Raw genomic sequence first — 21,746 nt, 5'->3', positions numbered from 1 at the left:
AAGCTCGGACCCTTTTGGTTCGTTTTCTTGATAATAAAATCGGATTGCCCCCGAAGCTTCTTTCCGTGTTGGATTATTTATTGGTGGATGTGGGCCCGTAGTGCCCGCTCCCTCCCATGGTTAGAATCTCCGCCCCTCACAATTCATTCAATCATTGGGAATCATTGGGAATCAGAGAGAATAAATACGATTGAATGAATGAATGAATAAACCTCCTTCCCCTCCCCACAGCACCTGTATATATGTTTGTACGGATTTATTACTCTATTTTCCTTGTACATATTTACTATTCTATTTATTTTATTTCGTTAATATGTTTTGTTTTGTCGCCCGTCTCCCCCTTCTAGACTGTAAGCCCGCTGTTGGGTAGGGACCGTCTCTACATGCTGCCAACTTGTACTTCCCAAGCGCTTGGTACAGTGCTCTGCACACAGGAAGCGCTCAATAAATACGATTGAATGAATGAATGAATAATAATAATGATAATAATAATGATAATGATAACTTGTACTTCCCAAGCGCTTAGTCCAGTGCTCTGAACACAGTAAGTGCTCAATAAATACGATTGAATGATTGAATGAATTGATAATAATAATGATGATAATAATAATAATAATGATCATAATAACTTGTACTTCCCAAGCGCTTGGTACAGTGCTGTGCAGACAGTAAGCGCTCAATAAATACGATTGAATGAATGATTGAATGAATGAATAATAATAATGATAATAATAATAACTTGTACTTCCCAAGCGCTTAGTTCAGTGCTCTGCACACAGTAAGCCCTCAATACGATTGAACGAATAAATGAATAATAATAATAATAATGATAATAACTTGTACTTCCCAGGCGCTAAGTCCAGTGCTCTGCACACAGTAAGTGCTCAATACGATTGAATGAATGAATGATAATGATAATAACTTGTACTTGCCAAGCGCTTAGTCCAGTGCTCTGCACATAGTAAGCGCTCAATAAATGCGATTGAATGAATGAATGCACACAGTAAGCGCTCAATAAATACGATTGAATAAATGAATGAATAATGATAATGATAACTTGTACTTGCCAAGCGCTTAGTCCAGTGCTCTGCATGCAGTAAGCGCTCAATAAATACGATTGAATGAATGAATAATAATGATCATAGAGATGATAATAACTTGTACTTCCCAAGCGCTTAGTCTAGTGCTTTGCACACAGTAGTTGCTCAATAAATACGATTGAATGAATGAATGCACACAGTAAGTGCTCAATAAATTTGAATGAATGAATAACGACAATAATGATAATGATATTTATTACTCTATTACATATTTATTATTCTATTTATTTATTTATTTATTTTACTTGTACATATCTATTCTATTTATTTTATTTTGTTAGTATGTTTGGTTTTGTTCTCTGTCTCCCCCTTTTAGACTGTGAGCCCACTGTTGGGTAGGGACTGTCTTTATATGTTGCCAACTTGTACTTCCCAAGCGCTTAGTACAGTGCCCTGCACACAGTAAGCGCTCAATAAATACGATTGATTGATAACTTGTACTTGCCAAGCGCTTAGTCCAGTGCTCTGCACACAGTAAGTGCTCAATAAATACGATTGAATGAGTGAATAATGATAATAACTTGTACTTGCCAAGCGCTTGGTCCAGTGCTCTGCACGCAGTAAGCGCTTGATAAATACGATTGAATGAATGAATAATAATAATGATCATAATGGCAATAACTTGTACTTCCCAAGCGCTTAGTCCAGTGTTCTGCACACAGTAAGCGCTCAATAAGTATGATTGAATGAATGACTAATGATAATGATCATAATAACTTGTACTTGCCAAGCGCTTAGTCCAGTGCTCTGCACACAGTAAGCGCTCAATCATCATTATCATCATCATCATCAATCGTATTTATTGAGCACTTACTATGTGCAGAGCACTGTACTAAGCGCTTGGGAAGTACAAATTGGCAACAAATAGAGACAGTCCCTACCCAACAGTGGGCTCACAGCCTAAAAGGGGGAGACAGAGAACAAAACCAAACATACTAACAAAATAAAATAAATAGAATAGATATGTACAAGTAAAATAAATAGAGTAATAAATATGTACAAACATATATCCATATATACAGGTGCTGTGGGGAAGGGAAGGAGGTAAGATGGGGGGATGGAGAGGGGGAAGGGGGGGGAGAGGAAGGAAGGGGCTCAGTCTGGGAAGGCCTCCTGGAGGAGGTGAGCTCTCAGCAGGGCCTTGAAGGGCAGTCCCTACCCAACATCATCATCATCATCATCAATCGTATTTATTGAGCGCTTACTATGTGCAGAGCACTGTACTAAGCGCTTGGGAAGTACAAATTGGCAACATATAGAGACAGTCCCTACCCGACAGTGGGCTCACAGTCTAAAAGGGGGAGACAGAGAACAAAACCAAACATACTAACAAAATAAAATAAATAGAATAGATATGTACAAATAAAATAAATAGAGTAAAAAATATGTACAAACATCTATACATATATACAGGTGCTGTGGGGAAGGGAAGGAGGTAAGATGGGGGGGATGGAGAGGGGGACGAGGGGGAGAGGAAGGAAGGGGCTGAGTGTGGGAAGGCCTCCTGGAGGAGGTGAGCTCTCAGCAGGGCCTTGAAGGACAGTCCCTACCCAACAGTGGGCTCACAGTCTAAAAGGGGGAGACACAGAACAAACCAAACATACTAACGAAATAAAATAAATAGAATAGATATGTACGAGTAAAATAAATAAATAGAGTAATAAATATGTACAAACATATATACAGGCTAATGATAATGATCCTAATGCTAATAAGTTGTAGTGGCCAAGCGCTTAGTCCAGTGCTCTGCACACAGTAAGCGCTCGATAAATCCGGCTGAATCACGAATAAAGTCAGCAGGGGGTTAAACTCGGGCGAATATACGCGAGGCCCTTGGGGTGGGGCTGGGGGGGGGGGTAGGCCCCGGCCGAGCTCTCGCGAGAGTTGGGAGCATCCTTGGCCATCCCTCCCACCGGAAGTCCGTCCCTCCAGACCGGAAGTACTCCGCGGCGGCGACCGTTGGGGCTTGAATTAGCCAATCGGAGCGCGAGGCGGGAGGCGGCGGGTGGGCCGCCGGCACCGCTCGTCCCTTGGCTAGGCCTCGGCCGGCTGAGGACCCCCGGGGCGACCCCCGCGACGACCCCCCGACCCCCCCCCGTCATGGCGCAGTTCGGCTTCGAGAGTGACCTGCACTCGCTGCTGCGGCTGGACACCCCCATCGCCAACGCGCCCCCCCGCCCGGTGGCAGCGCAAGGCCAAGGAGCCCCCCGGCCCCACCCCGTCGCCCATGCGGGCCAACAACCGCACCCACAGCGCCAGCAAGACCCCCCGACGCACCCCGGGTCAGTCGCCACGGCCGCGTGGATTGGAGGGAGAGTGGTGGCTCACTCATTCAGTCGTCTTTATTAATAATAATAATAATAATAATGATGTTGGTATTTGTTAATACCAACTCCCTCTGCCCCTCCGCCAAGCTAGCTCTCTTCCTCCCTTCAAGGCCCTGCTGAGAGCTCACCTCCTCCAGGAGGCCTTCCCAGACTGAGCCCCTTCCTTCCTCTCCCCCCCCTCCATCCCCCCATCTTACCTCCTTCCCTTCCCCACAGCACCTGTAAATATGTATATATGGTTGTGCATATTTATTACTCTATTTATTTATTTATTTTACTTGTACATTTCTATCCTATTTATTTTATTTTGTTGGTATGTTTGATTCTGTTCTCTGTCTCCCCCTTTTAGACTGTGAGCCCACTGTTGGGTAGGGACTGTCTCCATGTGTTGCCAATTTGTACTTCCCAAGCGCTTAGTACAGTGCTCTGCACATAGGAAGCGCTCAATAAATACGATTGATTGATTGATTGATTGATTAAGCGCTTACTATGTGCAAAGCACTGTTCTAAGCGCTTGGGGGGGATACAAAGTGATCAGGTTGGCCCACGTGGGGCTCACAGTCTTAATCCCCATTTTACAGACGAGGTAACTGAGGCTCAGAGAAGTTAAGCGACTTGCCCAAGGTCACACAGCAGACATGTGGCGGAGTCGGGATACGAACCCGTGACCTCTGACTCCAAAGCCCGTGCTCTTTCCACTGAGCCACGCTGCTTCTGTAGCTCACGCTGCTTAAGCGCTTACTATGTTGCACATCGCCAAGATCCGCCCTTGCCTCTCCGTCATCGTCAATCGCATTTATTGAGCGCTTACTGTGTGCAGAGCACTGTACCAAGCGCTTGGGAAGTACAAAGTGGCAACACAGAGAGACGGTCCCTACCCGACAGTGGGCTCACAGTCTAAAAGGGGGAGACAGAGAACAGAACCAAACATACCAACAAAATAAAATAAATAGGATAGATATGTACAAGTAAAATAAATAAATAAATAAATAGGGTAATAAATATGTACAACCGTATATACATATATACAGGCGCTGTGGGGAAGGGAAGGAGGTAAGATGGGGGGATGGAGAGGGGGACAAGGGGGAGAGGAAGGAAGGGGCTCAGTCTGGGAAGGCCTCCTGGAGGAGGTGAGCTCTCAGTAGGGCCTTGAAGGGAGGAAGAGAGCTAGCTTGGCGGATGGGCAGAGGGAGGGCAATGGGCAAAGGGAGGGCAAATAAATCCATACCGCTACCCTGCTCGTTCAAGCTCTCATCCTATCCCGTCTGGACTACCGCATCAGCCCTCTCTCTGATCTCCCATCCTCGTGTCTCTCTCCACTTCAATCCATACTTCATGCTGCTGCCCGGATTATCTTTGTCCAGAAACGCTCTGGGCATGTCACTCCCCTCCTCAAAAATCTCCAGTGGCTACCAATCAATCTGCGCATCAGACAGAAACTCCTCACCCTCAGCTTCAAGGCTGTCCATCCCCTCGCCCCCTCCTACCTCACCTCCCTTCTCTCCTTCTCCAGCCCAGCCCGCTCCCCTGGTGCTAATCTCCTCACCGTACCTCGTTCTCGCCTGTCCCGCCATCGACCCCCGGCCCACGTCCTCCCCCTTGCCTGGAATGCCCTCCCTCTGCCCATCCACCAAGCTCCCTCTCTTCCTCCCTTCAAGACCCTACTGAGAGCTCACCTCCTCCAGGAGGCCTTCCCACACTCAGCCCCTTCCTTCCTCTCCCCCTCGTCCCCCTCTCCATCCCCCCGATCTTACCTCCTTCCCTTCCCCACAGCACCTATATATATGTATATACGTATTTATTACTCTATTTATTTTACTTGTACATATCTATTCTATTTATTTTATTTTGTTAGTATGTTTGGGTTTGTTCTCTGTCTCCCCCTTTTCGACTGTGAGCCCACTGTTGGGTCGGGACTGTCTCTATATGTTGCCAATTTGTACTTCCCAAGGGCTTAGCACAGTGCTCTCTGCACACAGTAAGCGCTCAATAAATACGATTGATGATGATGGAGAGTGATGGTTCAGTCATTGTCGTATTTATTAATAATAGTAATGGCATTTATTAAGCGCTTACTGTGTGAGAGCACTGGACTAAGCGCTTGGGAAGTCCTAGTTGGCAACATAGAGAGATGGTCCCTACCCAACAGCGGACTCGCAGTCTAGAAGGGGGAGACAGAGAACAAAACAAAACATATTAACAAAATAAAATAAATAGAATATGTACAAATAAAATAAGTAAATAGAGTAATAAATAAATAGAGTAATATTCATTCAATCGTATTTATTAATAATAATGGCATTTATTAAGCGCTTACTATGTGCAAAGCACCGTTCTAAGCGCTGGGGAGGTTACAAGGTTATCAGGTTGTCCCACGGGGGGCTCACAGTCTTTATCCCCATTTTACAGATGAGGGAACTGAGGCCCAGAGAAGTGAAGTGACTTGCCCAAAGTCACACAGCTGACAATTGGTGGAGCCGGGATTTGAACCCCTGACCTCTGACTCCAGAGCCCATGCGGGCTCACAGTCTAGAAGGGGGAGACAGACAACGAAACAAAACGTACTAACAAAATAAAATCAATAGAATGGTAAGCGCTTACTAGGTGGCCAGCACTGATCTAAGCTCTGCGGGGGGATACAAGGTGATCAGGTAGTCCCTCGTGGGGCTCAGTCTCCATCCCCATCTTACATAGCAGGAAATAATAATAATAATGATGATGGTATTTGTTAAGCGCTTACTATGTGCAAAGCACTGTTCTGAGGCCCAAAGAAGTTAATATGAGAATAATAATATCCTCCCCCTCCCCATCCCGCCCGCCTTACCTCCTTCCCCTCCCCACAGCACCTATATATATGTATTATATATGTTTGTATGGAATTATTACTCTATTTTATTTGTACATATTTATTCTGTTTATTTTATTTTGTTAATATGTTTTTTTTTTGTTCTCTGTCTCCTCCTTCTAGACTGTGAGCCCACTGTTGGGTAGGGGCCGTCTCTACATGTTGCCAACTTGGACTTCCCAAGCGCTTAGTACAGTGTTCTGCACCCAGTAAGCGCTCAATAAATACGATTGAATGAATAAATGAATGAATGAATGAATGGAAAGAGCCCGGGATTTGGAGTCAGAACTCATGGGTTCAAATCCCGGCTCCGCCACTTGTCAGCTGTGTGACTTTGGGCAAGTCATTTCACTTCTCTGGGCCTCAGTTCCCTCATCTGGGAAATGGGGATTAAGTCTGTGAGCCCCACGTGGGACAACTTGATTACCTTGTATCTACCCCAGCGCTTAGAACACCGCTTTGCACATAGTAAGCGCTTAATAAGTGCTATTATCATTATTATTATTACTGTGTGCAGAGCACTGGACTAAGCGCTTGGGAAGTCCAAGTTGGCAAGATCTAGAGACGGCCCCTCCCCAACAGCGGGCTCACAGTCTAGAAGATGCAGCGTGGCTCAGTGGAAAGAGCCCAGGCTTTGGAGTCAGAGGTCGTGAATTCAAATTCCGGCTCCACCACTTGTCAGCTGTGTGACTTTGGGCAAGTCACATCACTTCTCTGGGCCTCAGTTCCCTCATCTGTGAAATGGGGATGAAGACTGTGAGCCCCCCCGTGGGACAACCTGATCACCTTGTAACCTCCCCAGTGCTTAGAACGGTGCTTTGCACATGGTAAGCGCTTAATAAATGGTATTATTATTATTAGAAGGGGGAGACAGACGACAAAACAAAACATATTAACAAAATAAATAGAATGGTTAGCGCTTACTAGGTGCCCAGCACTGCTCTAAGCGCTGGGGGGGGATACAAGGTGTTCAGGTGGTCCCTCGTGGGGCTCAGTCTCCATCCCCATCTTACACAGGAGGAAACTGAGGCCCAGAGAAGTTAATATAATGATAATAATAATAATGGTGTTTAAGTGCTTTCTATGTGCTAAGCCCTTACTAAGTGATCTTAGTAATGCTTTGAAGGTGGAGAATAATGATGGCATTTATTAAGCACATGCTATGTGCCAAGCACTGTTCTAAGTGCTGGGGGGGGGGTTACAAGCTAATCAGGGGGGCTCACAGTCTCCACCCCCATTTTACAGATGAGGGAACTGAGGCCCAGAGAAGTTAATAATGATGGCATTTATTAAGCACTTGCTATGTGCCAAGCACTGTTCTAAGTGCTGGGGGAGATAAAAGGTTGTCCCACGTAGAGCTCCCAGTCTTAATGTCCATATTAATTAATGATCGTGTTTGTTAAGCGCTTACTATGTGCAAAGCACCGTTCTAAGCGCTGGGGAGGGATACAAGGTGATCACGTTGTCCCAGTCTCAATCCCCATTTTACGGCCGAGGTAACTGAGGCTCCGAGAAGTGAAGTGACTCGCCCGAGGTCACACAGCAGACATGCGGGGGAGCCGGGATTAGAACCCACATCCTGACTCCCAAGCCCGGGCTCTTTCCACTGAGCCACGCCGCTTCTCCAAGCGGATGAGATATTACAGATGGGCTAACTGAGGCCCAGGGAAGTGAAGTGACTTGCCCAAAGTCACACAGCTGATAAGCGGCAGAGCCGGCATTAAAACCCGTCTGGGGGTTAGCTTAGGCCCGGCTCGCCCCGCGGTGAAGGGGTTGAGGGTGGGGCGGGGCGGGGAGGAGCCCCGGGCCGTGACCCCCCCGCACTCTTCCCCCAGGCAAGACTTCGTCCAAGGCCCAGACCACCCCGCCCAAGGCCGGAGCCGACCGCTACATCCCCCAGCGGAGCGCCGCCCAGATGGAGGTGGCCAGCTTCCTCCTGAGCAAGGAGAACCAGCCCGACGACCAGTCCCCCACCAAGAAGGTGCGGCCGGGGGCAGGTGGAGGGATGGAGTCTCCCCCTTTTAGACTGTGAGCCCACTGTTGGGTAGGGACTGTCTCTATATGTTGCCAGTTTGTACTTCCCAAGCGCTTAGTACAGTGCTCTGCACATAGTAAGCGCTCAATAAATACGACTGATTGGTTGATTGATGGAGGAGGCCCGGGGAGGCGCCGCCGGGGGGATCCCCTCTGCGTGGAGGGTTGTGTGTGTGACGCGCTGCATCCCCAGGAGCTGCAGAAGGCCTGGGCCCTGAACCTCAACGGCTTCGACGTGGAAGAGGCCAAGATCCTGCGGCTCAGCGGAAAGGCCCAGAACGCCCCTGAGGGTGAGGTTCGGCGGGGACCCTCGCTGGCCAAGCCCCCCCCCCCCCCATCCCCGGGGTCCCGGGGATGGGTGACGCGACCCACCGTTGCCCCCGCTCCTGCTCGAGGCCCGGGTGACGGAGGAGGTGACTCCTTCCCACCACCCGGTGACGTCTCCTAGGTTACCAGAACAACCTGAAGGTGCTGTACAGCCAGAAGACCACCCCCGGCTCCAGCCGGAAGACAGGCAGATACATCCCCTCCATGCCGGAGCGTATTCTGGATGCTCCCGAGATCCGCAATGACTTCTGTGAGGGAGCACCCCTGGCGGGAAGGCGGGTGGACGGGGCTTTGGGGATCTCCGGGGGTGATCGTGTGTGCCCCCGGGCAGCCCCACGGGCCGGGCCTCCCCGGGGTCGGCGCCGTTGGCGGGACGGAAGGCTCCCGGGTTGCCGGCGCCGGAGGGTGACCCTCCCCTCCTGGTCGTCGGCAGACCTGAACCTAGTGGATTGGAGTGGGCAGAACGTGCTGGCCGTGGCGCTGGACAACTGCGTGTATCTGTGGAGCGCCGGCTCGGGGGACATCCTGCAGCTGCTGCAGATGGAGCAGCCGGGGGACTACGTCTCTTCGGTCGCCTGGATCCGCGAGGGCAACTACCTGGCCGTGGGCACCAGCAACGCCGAGGTCCAGGTGGGTGTGGGATGGGAAAGGAGCCGCCCTGGACGACGGGCACGGCGGCGGCGACGGCGGCTCCCATCCTTCTCTGCCACAGCCCCGCCGGTTGGGTCTCAGAGCCTCCCCGCGTCTTCCTCGGGGCCCGTGTAAAGACGGGCACGGTTTATTTCCTCTCTTGGACGTTGAGGCGAGACTCGAATCCTAAGATTTTAACTGCTGGCAAAGGGGTCAGCGTTTTCAGCACCTTGGCCATGATACGTTAAGGGCCGTGAGGTCATCCGACTTGAAAACATGATCCAAACTGACAGGGGAACCACACACCCCCGTCCCCCCAAATCCTGGATCCGTTCATTGCTGATTGCCTAATGTCATCTCAGGGGAGAGGGTGCTTCCGGAGCCAGTGGGGAGGATTAGGTCCTGGGGCACCCTGGTAGAAGTGTGGTATCTAAGCGCCCATCCCGTGCCAAGCGCCGTCCTCAGCTCTGAGGTAGCTAGAAGTTGATCGGGGTGGACCCGGTCCCGGTCCCACGTGGGGCTCACAGTCTAAACATGGAATCATTCAGGCCTTGGATCCTGACCGGTCTGCGCGCCCACCCTTGAGAGCCTTGTTTCTCCTCCGGCCCCCCCCAGTTTGCAAGCCGTTTCTGTCTGCCTGCCCCCCTAAAGGCAGGGTATTTTGCTCTCAGAAACTCCATCTCATTCTGCCTTGCACCCATCTCTCCTCTCCTCCAAACCCCCTCCTGGCTGCCCGCGACCCTCTGTATTCAAAGCTCCCTCTGGGCCCCCCGACTCACTTTCTCCACCTTTCCTCTTAACTGGCAGTACCTCCCTCTCAGCTCCTCCTGACTGTTCCCCCACCTCAGAACTCCCTCCCCTACATCTCACAGCCCCCGGCTTCCCCTGTATTCAGATCCGCCTCTCACTTTCACCCCGATGGGATCCCAGCTGCCCAAGTTGTATAAATCCATCAATGAGCCTGCGAACTGAGACTGTAGGCTCCCCGTGGGCACAGAATGTGTCCTTAGTTCAACTGGATCATCGTCTCCCAAGCTTAGCCTAGTACGGTGCTCGGCCCACGGTAAGCGTTGAAGGAATATCATCGACCGATTGGTCTCGATACCCATCCTCGGCCCTTTATGTATTAGATGCTTATTCCGTTGTGCGTTCGGCAGTCTTTCGGCCCGTTTTACGTGGACCTACGTAGACGTCCGTCACCCCTGTTAGTGTGAAAGCACCCTGCGGCCTGGGAGTGGGCTCCTTGTGGTTATGTGTTTTCCTCAGCGCTCAGTACAGTGCACCGTGCCCAGGGGGCATGCAATCGAGTCCATCCCCCTTGGCTGCCGCTCCCACAACAGCGCATCAGTCCTGACGGGTGACGGGGCGACGCCGGAGTCCCGGGATCGGGTTGGGAATGCTGACCTGTGACTTTATCCCTCTTCTCCCCCACCATCCCTCCCCAAGCTGTGGGACGTACAGCAGCAGAAACGGCTTCGCAACATGAGCAGCCACGCGGCCCGTGTTGGGGCCCTCAGCTGGAACAGCTACATCCTGTCCAGGTGACCGGACTGGGCCGGGTTGGGGGCCGGGCTGGGGGCGGTTGGGGGGACGGCTGGCGGGCGCAGGCGGGCACTGACCGCTTCCCGTCCCCTCGGGCGGCTCCCAGCGGGTCCCGTTCCGGGCACATCCATCACCACGACGTGCGGGTGGCCGAGCACCACGTGGCCACGCTCAGCGGCCACAGCCAGGAGGTGTGCGGCTTGCGCTGGGCCCCCGACGGCCGGCACTTGGCCAGCGGCGGCAACGACAACCTGGTGAACGTCTGGGCGGGCGCCCCCGGGGATGGGGGCAGAGCACCGCTGCAGACCCTCACCCAGCATCAGGGAGCTGTCAAGGTGATGGGGGGGACGGGAGGGGCGGGAGTGGGGCTACCGAGAGCCCAACTGGGACCATCCCCACCCCCTGACGCCCTTCGCCCTTCCCGCTAGGCTGTAGCCTGGTGCCCCTGGCAGTCCAACGTCTTGGCCACGGGCGGGGGCACCAGCGACCGGCACATCCGCATCTGGAATGTCTGTTCCGGGGCCTGCTTGAGTGCGGTGGATGCCCATTCCCAGGTAACGGATCGCCCGTGCCCCCCACCTCAGCCCCGCGCCCGGCCCGTGCCCCCTCCAGTTACGCCCCCCTTCGCCTCCCCCAGGTGTGTTCCATCCTCTGGTCTTCACACTACAAGGAGCTCATCTCCGGTCACGGCTTTGCCCAGAACCAGCTGGTCATCTGGAAGTATCCGACCATGACCAAGGTGGCTGAGCTCAAAGGTGAGTGGGGCTGGGCGGGCGGGGGTCAGAGGTCAAGGGGGCCAGGAGCAGCGTGGCTCAGTGGGAAGAACACGGGCTTTGGAGTCAGAGGCCATGGGTTCAAATCCCGGCTCCACCCATTGTCAGCTGTGTGACTCTGGGCAAGTCACTTCACTTCTCCCTGCCTCAGTTCCCTCATCTGGAAAATGGGAAGACTGTGAGCCCCCCCCCCGTGGGACATCCTGATCACCTTGTAACCTCCCCAGCGCTTGCTTAGAACGGTGCTTTGCACATAGTAAGCGCTTAATAAATGCCATTATTATTGAGAAGCAGCATGGCTCAACAGAGAGAGCCCGGGCTTTGGAGTCAGAGGTCATGGGTTCAAATCCCAGCTCCGCCAATTTTCAGCTGTGTGAGTTCGGGCAAGTCACTTCACTTCTCTGGGCCTCAGTTACCTCATCTGTACAATGGGGACAGAGACCCCTAAGTGGGACAACCTGATGACCTTGTATCCGCCCTAGTGCTTAGAACAGTGCTTGGCACAGAGTAAGCGCTTAACAAATGCCATCATTATTATACAGCACTTAAAACAGTGCTTGGCACATGGTAAGCGCTTGACAAATGCCATCATTATTATACAGCACTTAAAACAGTGCTTGGCACATAGTAAGTGGATAACAAATGCCATCATTATTATACAGCGCTTAAAACGGTGCTTGGCACATAGTAAGCGCATAACAAATGCCATTATTATACAGCGCTTAAAACGGTGCTTGGCACATAGTAAGTGCATAACAAATGCCATCATTATTGTACAGCGCTTAAAACAGTGCTTGGCACATAGTAAGCGCATAACAAATGCCATTATTATACAGCGCTTAAAACGGTGCTTGGCACATAGTAAGCGCATAACAAATGCCATCATTATTGTACAGCGCTTAAAACAGTGCTTGGCACATAGTAAGCGCATAACAAATGCCATCATTATTATACAGTGCTTAAAACAGTGCTTGGCACATAGTAAGCGCATAACAAATGCCATCATTATTATACAGTGCTTAAAACAGTGCTTGGCACATAGTAAGCGCTTGACAAATGCCATCATTATTATTACCAGCGAGCATTGTGGCTTAGGGGATAGCGTGTGGGCCCGAGACTCGTCAAGACTTGGGTTCTAATAAGTCACTTGCCTTTTGGGCCTCAGTCTCCTCGTCTGTAAAACGGGGGTGGAGTCTAGTAGCCCCACGTGGGACTGGGACCGTGCCCAACCCCAGCGGCTGGCGCAGGGCGAGCGCGTCCCCCGCGCAGCCCGGTTCTTCTCACGACCGGGCCGTTCCCTTGTCTTTGCCCGTGCCCAGGTCACACGGCCCGGGTCCTGAGCCTCACCACCAGCCCCGACGGGGCCACGGTGGCTTCGGCGGCGGCGGACGAGACGCTGCGCCTGTGGCGCTGCTTCGAGCTGGACCCCGCCCGCCGGCGGGAGCGGGAGAAGGCGGGGGCCGCCAAGAGCAGCCTCATCCACCGGGGAATCCGCTGAACCCAGCGGGGCCGCGGTGGGGGAAGGGGCAGGGGTGGGGGGGGGTCAGCTCTTGTGTTGTTCTAATAAAGAATCGTCCATCTGTCTGTCCAACTGGACCCCCTCCCCTCTGGCTCCTGCCGCCGCGGTCCCAGCAAGGATTCCCGTGGAGGCGGGGAGAGTCTTCCCCCCCGCCAACCCCAGACGTGGAGGCTGAGCCGGCACCTTGTTCTTTGCTCACTTTATTTGAGACTTGGCGTGAGCGACCCCAGCCCGCCCCGCCCCCAGTCTTTGGCCTGGCCCTGCTTTGGTCCAGGGGCAGAGAAGGGCGGCGGCAGTGTGGGCCTGGGAGGGGCCTGCCCCCAGAGTGTGTGGGGTGGGGGGGATGGGGGTCGGTGAGAAAAGGGATTGGGGGGTGGGGGGGTGCACCTGGAGGCTGAAGGTAATTATTGCCGAACCCGCCACTGAGGACAGAATTCAAGTTTGGTAACAGCCCGGTGGCGTGGGAGGAGAGGGTAGTGTGAACTAGTCCGACCCCAGCCCTGCCCGTGCAGGAGAGACCGGGCGCCCCTCCCCACTCGGGACGGGGCAGGGGTGGCACCAAGCAGGGCAGCAGCCTCGGGGGCAGAAGGAAGGGGGCCAGAAGGCGATGCTCCCCCTGGCCCAGCGGGCGGAAAGAAGGCACGGGTCCCACGGCGGCCGGAGGCGGGAGTGGGGCGGGAGGGGCCCGCGCCCGCCAAGCCCTAGCCGGGAATGCGGCCCCGGGCTCGCAGCCCACGCCGGGCCGCCTGGACGCCGGCCGGTGGGGGCCCGGACCTTGAAGCGGGCCCCTGCCCGGTGCAGGGGCCGAGCTGGCATGACCACCGGCGGGTGCAGTCCTGAGGCACTTGGGGTGGTAGGCACACGGCCGGGGGTCCCGGGGCGGGGGGGAGGGCCGCCCGCTCAGTTGGCCTTGACCTTGGCCCCACAGGCGGCCCCGTTGTGCGTGGCGGTGGCGGCGGCGGTCCGCGGAAGCCGCTTGCCTTTGGTGTAGGAGTGATACCAGAAGTTGGAGAAGAGGAGAAAGAAGACGGTGCCGTAAATCCAGATGAGGTGAATGATGAGGGGGTACTGGTAGCCGCAGCGGGGCATGAAGTAGTACTGAGAGATGTGCAAGGAGACCAGCACGAACTGGACCTGGGGGTGGGGGGGATGGACGAGGAGGGGCTTCAGTGCGGGCAGGGGACGGGGGCCACCGCTGCAAGGAGGAGAGGCCACCTCCCCCGCCCCACGGAGCCGGGGAAGGTGAGGGGGCCGGCTCATCCCGAGGCCCCCCGTCTGTGCCGCCCTCTCCCCCGGGCCCTCCCCCTTGACCCCCTCACCAGCTGGATGGCCGTCATGTGCTTCTTCCACCAGAGGAAACGCTGGGCTACGGGCCCGAGGGCGGCCAAGCCGTAGTACAGGTACATGACCACGTGGACCATGGAGTTCACCATGGCGTGGAAGGATCCCATACCGCCTGAGGAACGGGGGACACGAGGCATAAGTCAGGGGTCAGAGGTCGCAGTTGGGCCCCCCTCAAAGCCCACTCCAGCAGGGCCCCCCCCCCCAGCCTCACCTGGAGCAATACTGATGCCCCACCACCAGCTCCAGGGCAGCACGGAGTGGTGGAAGACGTGGAGGAAGGTCACCTGTCCGTCCTTCTTCCGCAGAATGAAGATAACCTGGAGGGCGGGGGGAGCTAGCCGTCACGGACCCGCCCGCTGCCGTCCCCCCGGCACCCCACTCCTTCCACCTCACTCACCGTGTCTATGAGCTCAATGAATTTGGAGAAGAGGAAGAGCCAGGCCACTCGCACCATCTGCAAGCAGATAAGAGTCGGCCCTGCCCTCGGGTCCCCCGCCCTCCCTCCCCGACATCCCTGTCCCCCACTCACCCGTAAGGCCTCGGGGCTGTGGGAATAATCCACAGGGTCGCAGCGCCACGTGTAGCTGCCCAGCCAGCCGGACATCAGGAACTGGAGGGAAGCAGGGACTCGGCCCGGTTCAGTCCACGCCTAGACCGTCCCTTCCTTCCACCTCCCCAAACCCACACTGGCCACGGGCAGGGACACGGACGGCGGGGGTCAGCCGGTCTCCTCCCTGGGCTTCCCCCGCCCACCGGATCCAACCCGATCCCCCCGCACCTCATAGACAATGTAGAGGGAGAAGGCCACCAGAGTGAAGTTGTAGACAATCATGAAGCCCCGCAGCTGGAAGGGTTTGCGGTTAGCCATGAGGCGGGGCCCGAGGGACAGCACGAAGTAGACGTAGGTGAGCAGGATGGAGGTCATGAGCAGTGGGGACCCCATCAGGGGGTAATCCTGGATTCGGGGGTCTGGGGAGACAGGTAGGAGTTGAGGAAGCCCATCCCGGGGTAACCCTGAACTGGGGAGACGCATGGGGGTGGCAGGGAGAAACACTGAATTCAGGGGTCGGCGGGTGGGGACATGGGGCACGGGAAACCCTGGGTTCGGGGGGCCAGGGGAAAACAATGTTGGGGTCACGACCAATGAGATCTCACCTCCCATCTTGATCAGTTCCTGGAACATGGTCACAATGGCCTCCATCCTGACTGGGGGTGGGTCTGTGAGAGAGGAAAGGGGTTATCCAACGAGCCGGCCCCTCCGGTATCCTGGCCTCAGGTCCCTCCCGCCCCTGCTGCCCCAAGGACACGGGCCTCTTCAGGAAGTGGAAAGCGGGAGAGGGCACGGAGGCTCCAGAACGTCCTGAACTTGGGGGTGGGGGGAAGGGGATACCCATCTGAGCGGTCTGTGGGACCTGATGGTCTAAGAGTCTCTGGGGCATCAGACCAGTCAGAAAGGGCACTGGTTCCAAGGGAGGGGTCAGCTAAGTCGGCCTCAGGAGTGGCAAGACACATGCCCTCTCCCTGACTTTCCCGTCACCGTAGACGGCACTACCATCCTTCCCGTCTCACAGGCCCGCGACCTTGGTGTCATCCTCGACTCCGCTCTCTCACAAGCCCGCGACCCTGGTGTCATCCTCGACTCCGCTCTCTCGTTCACCCCACACATCCAATCCGTCACCAAAACCTGCCGGTCTCACCTCCGCAATATTGCCAAGAGCCGCCCTTTCCTCTCCATCCATACCGCTACCCTGCTCATTCAAGCTCTCATCCTATCCCGTCTGGACTACTGCATCAGCCTTCTCTCTGATCTCCCATCCTCGTGTCTCTCCCCACTTCAATCCATACTTCCTGCTGCTACCCGGATTATCTTTGTCCAGAAACGCTCTGGGCATGTCACTCCCCTCCTCAAAAATCTCCAGTGGCTACCAATCAATCTGCGCATCAGGCAGAAACTCCTCACCCTGGGCTTCAAGGCTGTCCATCCCCACGCCCCTTCCTACCTCACCTCCCTTCTTTCCTTCTCCAGCCCAGCCCGCACCCTCCACTCCTCTGCGGCCGCTAACCTCCTCACTGGGTCTCATTCTCACCTGTCCCGCCGTCAGTCCCCGGCCCACGTCCTTCCCCTGGCCCGGAATGCCCTCCCTCCGCACATCCGCCAAGCTAGCTCTCTTCCTCCCTTCAAAACCCAACTGAGAGCTCACCTCCTCCGGGAGGCCTTCCCAGACCGAGCCCCCTTTTTCCTCTCCTCCTCCCCATTCCCCCAGCCCTACCTCCTTCCCCTCCCCACAACACTTGTGTATATATTTGTACAGATTTATTGCTCTGTTTATTTTACTTGTACATATTTACTATTCTATTTATTTTGTTAATGACATGCACCTAGCTTTAATTCTATTTGTTCTGACGACTCTGACACCTGTCTACATGTTTTGTTTTGTTGTCCATCTCCCCCTTCTAGACTGTGAGCCCATTGTCCGGTAGGGACCGTCTCTAGATGTTGCCGACTTGGACTTCCCAAGCGCTTAGTACAGTGCTCTGCACACAGTAAGCGCTCAATAAATACGATTGAATGAATGACTAGAAAGAAGGAGACGAGATGAGGGGGTCTGGTGAGATTAGAGGGAGAAGGATGTAGGAAGAACGTGGCTCGGGGAGGGCATTTCCTGACTTGTCTGAGACTTGAGACCTCTGTCCTCGCCACCCACCCCACTGAGCACCAAACCTTCTTCCTCCAGGCCCCACATTTGGCTGCCCCCTGCTCCCGCGGGGTTCTAAATCCTGCCCTGTGACCCCCTGCCCTTCTCCCACAAAGGCCCCTTGAGGAGAGACACCACAGTCCCAGGCCAGTCTGGGCCCTAGCCTGCCTCCTTCCCTCCCTCCGTCTGTCTGTCCCACTGGAGAACCTCCCCCCGTGGACTTCTCCCTGCTGCCCCCAGCCAGCAGCCCCTTGCTCGCTCTCCCCGGATCTATGGGGCTCCCTGGACCCTGGACTTGGGTTGGGCCACTCCAGCCTGAGGCTCCCTTGATGTACCCCTCTTGGCAGCAGCCTTAGAGCAGGGGTGGCCACCGCCAGGCCCGGGGGAGGGCCCGGGACCAGACGGGTCCCAGGCTTCGCCTGGAACGGACGCGGCTGCGGACACTGGGCCCGCCGTCGCCTCCCCCCCCAACCCCAATGATCAAATCCCTGTCTCACCACCCCCCTCAGATCTCCCAGCTCCTCAACCCCCAGTTTCTCAACGCTCCCCCGACCCTGCTGTCCCCACTTCCTGATCTCCTGCCCCTTTCCTCTATCCTCGGTCCCCGTCCACCCCTATCTCCGGCCCATCTTCCCTCTCCATTCTCTCCCAAGTTTCTTGGTCCGTGTCAAGAGGGGGCATGAGTCTTCCTGCAGCTTCCCACTTGTGCGGGAACTGCTGCTGTCGCTCCTCTGCTCCACCTGCCCCCCGCTCTCCTCTCCCGCCTTTTGCTTCCCGGGTGGCTCCCCCCTCCTGCCGCCCCCATCACTTCTCCACCACTGAGCTCCCAATCCCAGCCCCTTGCCTCTCCCTACCTGCTCGAGACAAGTTTCTGCTGGGTTGAGCCCGCTCTGCCGGCTCACCTCTCCTCTCCTCTCCAGTCCCCTCCTTTCCCTGCTTTGGGGATGCTTCCTGCCCCAGCCGCTCCACCTGTCTGACTCGATCGGGCACGGGCTCCTCCCTCCGCCCGCGCAGGGCGGATCCAGGTCACAGGTCACCCAGCCACCAGGAATGGGGAGGGCAGAGCAAGGCAGCAGCAAGGAGAGGAGGAAGCGGAAGGCGAGGGAGGAGAGACTTGGGGGGGGGGGGGAGGAAGCAGAGGAGGAAGGGCAAGGAGGGGAGTGGCTTCCACACCTGTGAGGATTGGGAAAGGAGGCTTGGGTCCTGGGCTAATGGCATATTTGCTACGTCCTTGAAGCCTAGTTAATGCCAGGATGCCATATACCCAGCTCCTGCCCCGGGGACACCAGACTCCAGCTTCTGCCCATAGGCATCCAACTCCAGTTGGGGCCATCCTCCTCCCGTCCCAAACCCACTGCAGCCGGCCGGCTCTGCCCTGGGGGAGATGGCCTCAGAATGGAGATAGAAGCAGTGAGGGATTCAGGACAGGGTGGTCGAGGGAAAGGACCAGTTGGATAATCTGCTTGGGCCACATTCTGGGGAGAATCAATCAATCAATCAATCGTATTTATTGAGCGCTTACTTTGTGCAGAGCACTGTACTAAGCGCTTAAGCGGGCGGGGAAAACGGAGCCAGCAACTTCTCCAGACGGCCTGCCCAATCAATCGATCATATTTATTGAGCGCTTACTGTGTGCAGAGCACTGCACCGTGGGAAGGGGCGGAACAGACACGGCTCCCCAGGCTCTGGCTCTCGGTTTCCCCCTCAGACTACCCCCGGGGAATGAGGAGGAAGAAGGGCAAGCAACATCCAGGTCCTGGGCTACTGGGCTGGGGGGCGGTCTTGGATACCAGGGACTGACCCTCCCCTGGCACCTGGGTGCCAGGAGGGCAGACGGTCTCCTCTCCCGTCCCCCTCTCCCCAAGTCCGTCCCTCTCTGGCCAACTCCCACCCCCTGGACACAGGAGAAGCCCGGAAGCAGGCGGGGGAGAGGAGCAGGGTTAAAGGGCAGAGCATCCAAAGGGCGGGAAGAGAGAGCTAGGATGGAGATCAAGACAAGAGCCGGGACGAGGTGCTGGGAGCCAGCCAAGCCCGTCGGTCCCCTGGGCCCCTCCAGCTCCCAGAGCTCTATCCTTTTTCATTCATTCTACTGGATTTATCGAGGGCTTACTGTCTGTGCAGAGCACTGTACTAAGCGCTTGACAGGGTACAATAGGCTCAGTGGAAAGAGCCCGGGCTTTGGAGTCAAAGGTCACGGGTTCAAATCCCGGCTCTGCCACATGTCAGCTGTGTGACTTTGGGAAAGTCACTTAACTTCTCTGTGCCTCAGTTCCCTCATCTGGAAAATGAGGATGAAAACTGTGAGCCCCCTCTGGGACAACCTTATCACCTTGTAACCTCTCCAGAGCTTAGAACAGTGCTTTGCACATAGTAAGCGCTTAAGAATTGGCATTATTATTATTATTACTAATACAATAGGGTTGGGCAGGATGGGACCCAGCTGGGGATGGTGGAGTTCCGGCCTCCTTGAGCCGCTGCCTCATGGCTTCCTGGCCAGGAGTCCAAGAGCCCACCAGCGGGCTGGGGCGGAGGCCGGAGGCTATGAGGCGGGAATCCCGAGCCGGGGCCCAGTGGACCTGGGCCCTTCCTGTCCTGGCCTGGGCCTGGACTTCTGGTTCTGGGACAGGAGGTGGGTGTGCCAGGGGACCCGGGGAGGATGCCAGGTTATAGAGGGCAGAGAGATGGCCTTTAGTTCTGCCCTCCCCAGGCCTCTTCGGATGGTCCCACACTTCAGAAGCAGCGTGGCTCAGTGGAAAGAGCCCGGGCTTTGGAGTCAGTGGTCGTGGGTTCAAATCCCGACTCCGCCAACTGTCAGCTGTGTGACCTCGGGCTAGTCACTTAACTTCTCTGGGCCTCAGTTACCTCATCTGTAAAATGGGGGTTGACTGTGAGCCCCCCGTGGGACAACCTGATCACCTTGTAGCTCCCCAGCGCTTAGAACAGTGCTTGGCACATAGTAAGCGCTTAATAAATGCCATTATTATTATTATTATTCATCTAACCACCCAATCATCCTCCTGGTCCTCCAACTCCCCGTTTTCCCATCAGCCGGCTCATTTCCCCCCCCATTCCTCATCCCATCCCCCACTCTCCCCCGCCTTTCAGCCCTCAGTCATTCCTTTCCTCCCCTCCCAGCCCATCCCACCACACCCCCTCCCCCTCTGTGCCCTCCACAGGGACCCCGGGCCAAGCCCCCTTTGTATGCAGATTTCCCCTGGGTGGGACCGTACAAGGTCAAGGCTGATAGGGAGGAATAGATTCGGGCCTTCTGGCCTCAGGGGGGGTTCCAGAAAGGGAAGGGAGGAAGAGCCACTTCTGGGCCCTCGTGGCTGCTCTGCCCCATCTGCTGACCCTCACACAGGCCTGACCCAAACACAGAGTCCAGGATGGGCATACACTCACATGCAGAACAGGTGCCCAGGGCCCAGGGAGGGCACACAGTCCCACACAGAAGAGGCTCCCGCCGCCCAGGGTGGGCAACCATTCACATGCGGACCTGATGCCCGGGGTCCAGAAGGGGCAGACGTTCACATATGGGCACCCGAGGACCAGAGCGGGTATACAAATTACAGGAGTGTAGCCCAGAGTGGTCACACTCTCCCCCCTCGCCCTTCCACCCATACAGAGTCAGAGCCCAGGGCGGTGCCCCCCATCCTGCAGTCCAGAGCTCCGGCGGCCTCGCCCCGACTTCCCGGCTGGGCACTCGGGGCCTCCCCCTCTCTCCCGGGGCCCATCGGCGGTGCCCATCGGTGCCAACCTCCGGGCCCTCCGGGGAGGGCGGGTCCCAGTCGGGATGCCGCCCCCCACCTCCCCATCCGACCGGGCCCGAGGGAGTCGGGGCCTGCTCCCGGAGGCTGGGCAAGGCTGGGCACGGCTGGGCAGGGCCCGGGCCTTCGCGGGGAGCCGAGCCCGCAGGCTCGTCCCTTCCTCCTCCTCCTCGCCCCCCACGCCTCCCCTTCCCGGCACGTGGAGAGGAGCGGGGGGGGAAATGGGAAAAAATGGGAAAAAATGGGACTCACCCCGGAGGGAGCGTCAGGCTCGATGGAGCAGCGGGGCAAGCGGATGGGCAGCGGGGCCGAGGGGCAGGGGCTGGCCAACAGTCCCTGGGGCCGCCGGCTGCCACTTCCTCATCTGCTCAGCAGACTTTCTGTCACCCAGGGGGAGGGGAGAAGAGGAGGAGGAGGAGGAGGAGGAGGAATGGGAATGGGCTGGCAGGGCGAGGGGCAGTGCTGATTGGGCCTGGGCCGAGCTGGGGACGGGACGGGGCGGGATTCCGAGGCAGGAAGCACACCCAATCCGCCCTGGCCCGCTCCGGACGGCCCGGCCTCTCACCCCCCCTAAGGCCCCCACAGCTGGCATTCCGGATCCTCACAAGGGCCAATCAATCAATCAATCATCAATCAATCGGATTGATTGAGCTTTTACTGTGTGCAGAGCACTGTACTAAGCGCTTGGGAGGTACAAGTTGGCAACAGATAGAGACGGTCCCCACCCAACAGTGGGCTCACAGTCTAGAAGGGCCAGGACGGTTAACAGCCCAGCTCCTTTCAGCTGGGGCCGTTGCCCCTAGAACAGTGCTTGAGCATAGTAAGCGCTTAACAAATGCCAT

The 21,746-nt window shown here is 55.9% G+C and overlaps 2 protein-coding genes across 2 annotated transcripts; one reads left to right on the top strand and one right to left on the bottom strand.

Annotated features, from left to right (window-relative positions):
- The first annotated feature begins 3,092 nt into the window (after positions 1-3,092).
- CDC20 (cell division cycle 20) lies at positions 3,093-13,100 on the top strand. Its single transcript, XM_038766209.1, is given in 11 exon segments — positions 3,093-3,269; positions 3,271-3,382; positions 8,108-8,253; positions 8,500-8,596; positions 8,755-8,883; positions 9,067-9,263; positions 10,710-10,804; positions 10,912-11,140; positions 11,234-11,359; positions 11,443-11,560; positions 12,898-13,100. Coding segments are annotated over 11 exon segments (1,497 nt in total). The 5' UTR covers positions 3,093-3,200; the 3' UTR covers positions 13,077-13,100.
- An 814-nt stretch (positions 13,101-13,914) lies between these two features.
- Positions 13,915-21,281, bottom strand: ELOVL1 (ELOVL fatty acid elongase 1). The gene is made up of 8 exons (XM_038766232.1): positions 21,157-21,281; positions 15,597-15,659; positions 15,220-15,410; positions 14,971-15,051; positions 14,839-14,895; positions 14,653-14,758; positions 14,417-14,553; positions 13,915-14,231 (listed from the first exon to the last, which is right to left on the bottom strand). The coding sequence occupies exons 2-8, from the start codon at positions 15,640-15,642 to the stop codon at positions 13,998-14,000; spliced, it is 852 nt and encodes a 283-aa protein (XP_038622160.1). The 5' UTR covers positions 15,643-15,659; positions 21,157-21,281; the 3' UTR covers positions 13,915-13,997.
- Positions 21,282-21,746: the final 465 nt, after the last annotated feature.

The sequence above is a fragment of the Tachyglossus aculeatus genome, chromosome 24, assembly GCF_015852505.1.
Source record: "Tachyglossus aculeatus isolate mTacAcu1 chromosome 24, mTacAcu1.pri, whole genome shotgun sequence".
Lineage (NCBI taxonomy): Eukaryota > Metazoa > Chordata > Mammalia > Monotremata > Tachyglossidae > Tachyglossus > Tachyglossus aculeatus.
Note: the sequence above shows the minus strand (reverse complement) of the source record. Positions and strands in the feature narration are given on the sequence as shown.

What these genes read in the sequence shown, in the direction of transcription:
- ELOVL1 (XM_038766232.1), bottom strand. Translation starts at nt 15,642, where the DNA reads ATGGAGGCCATTGTGACCATGTTCCAGGAACTGATCAAGATGGGAG. An exon ending in ACAGCCCCGAGGCCTTACGG is followed by an intron (nt 14,896 to 14,970) that starts GTGAGTGGGGGA and finishes ATCTGCTTGCAG; the next exon opens with ATGGTGCGAGTGGCCTGGCT. An exon ending in ACATGACGGCCATCCAGCTG is followed by an intron (nt 14,232 to 14,416) that starts GTGAGGGGGTCA and finishes CCCCACCCCCAG; the next exon opens with GTCCAGTTCGTGCTGGTCTC.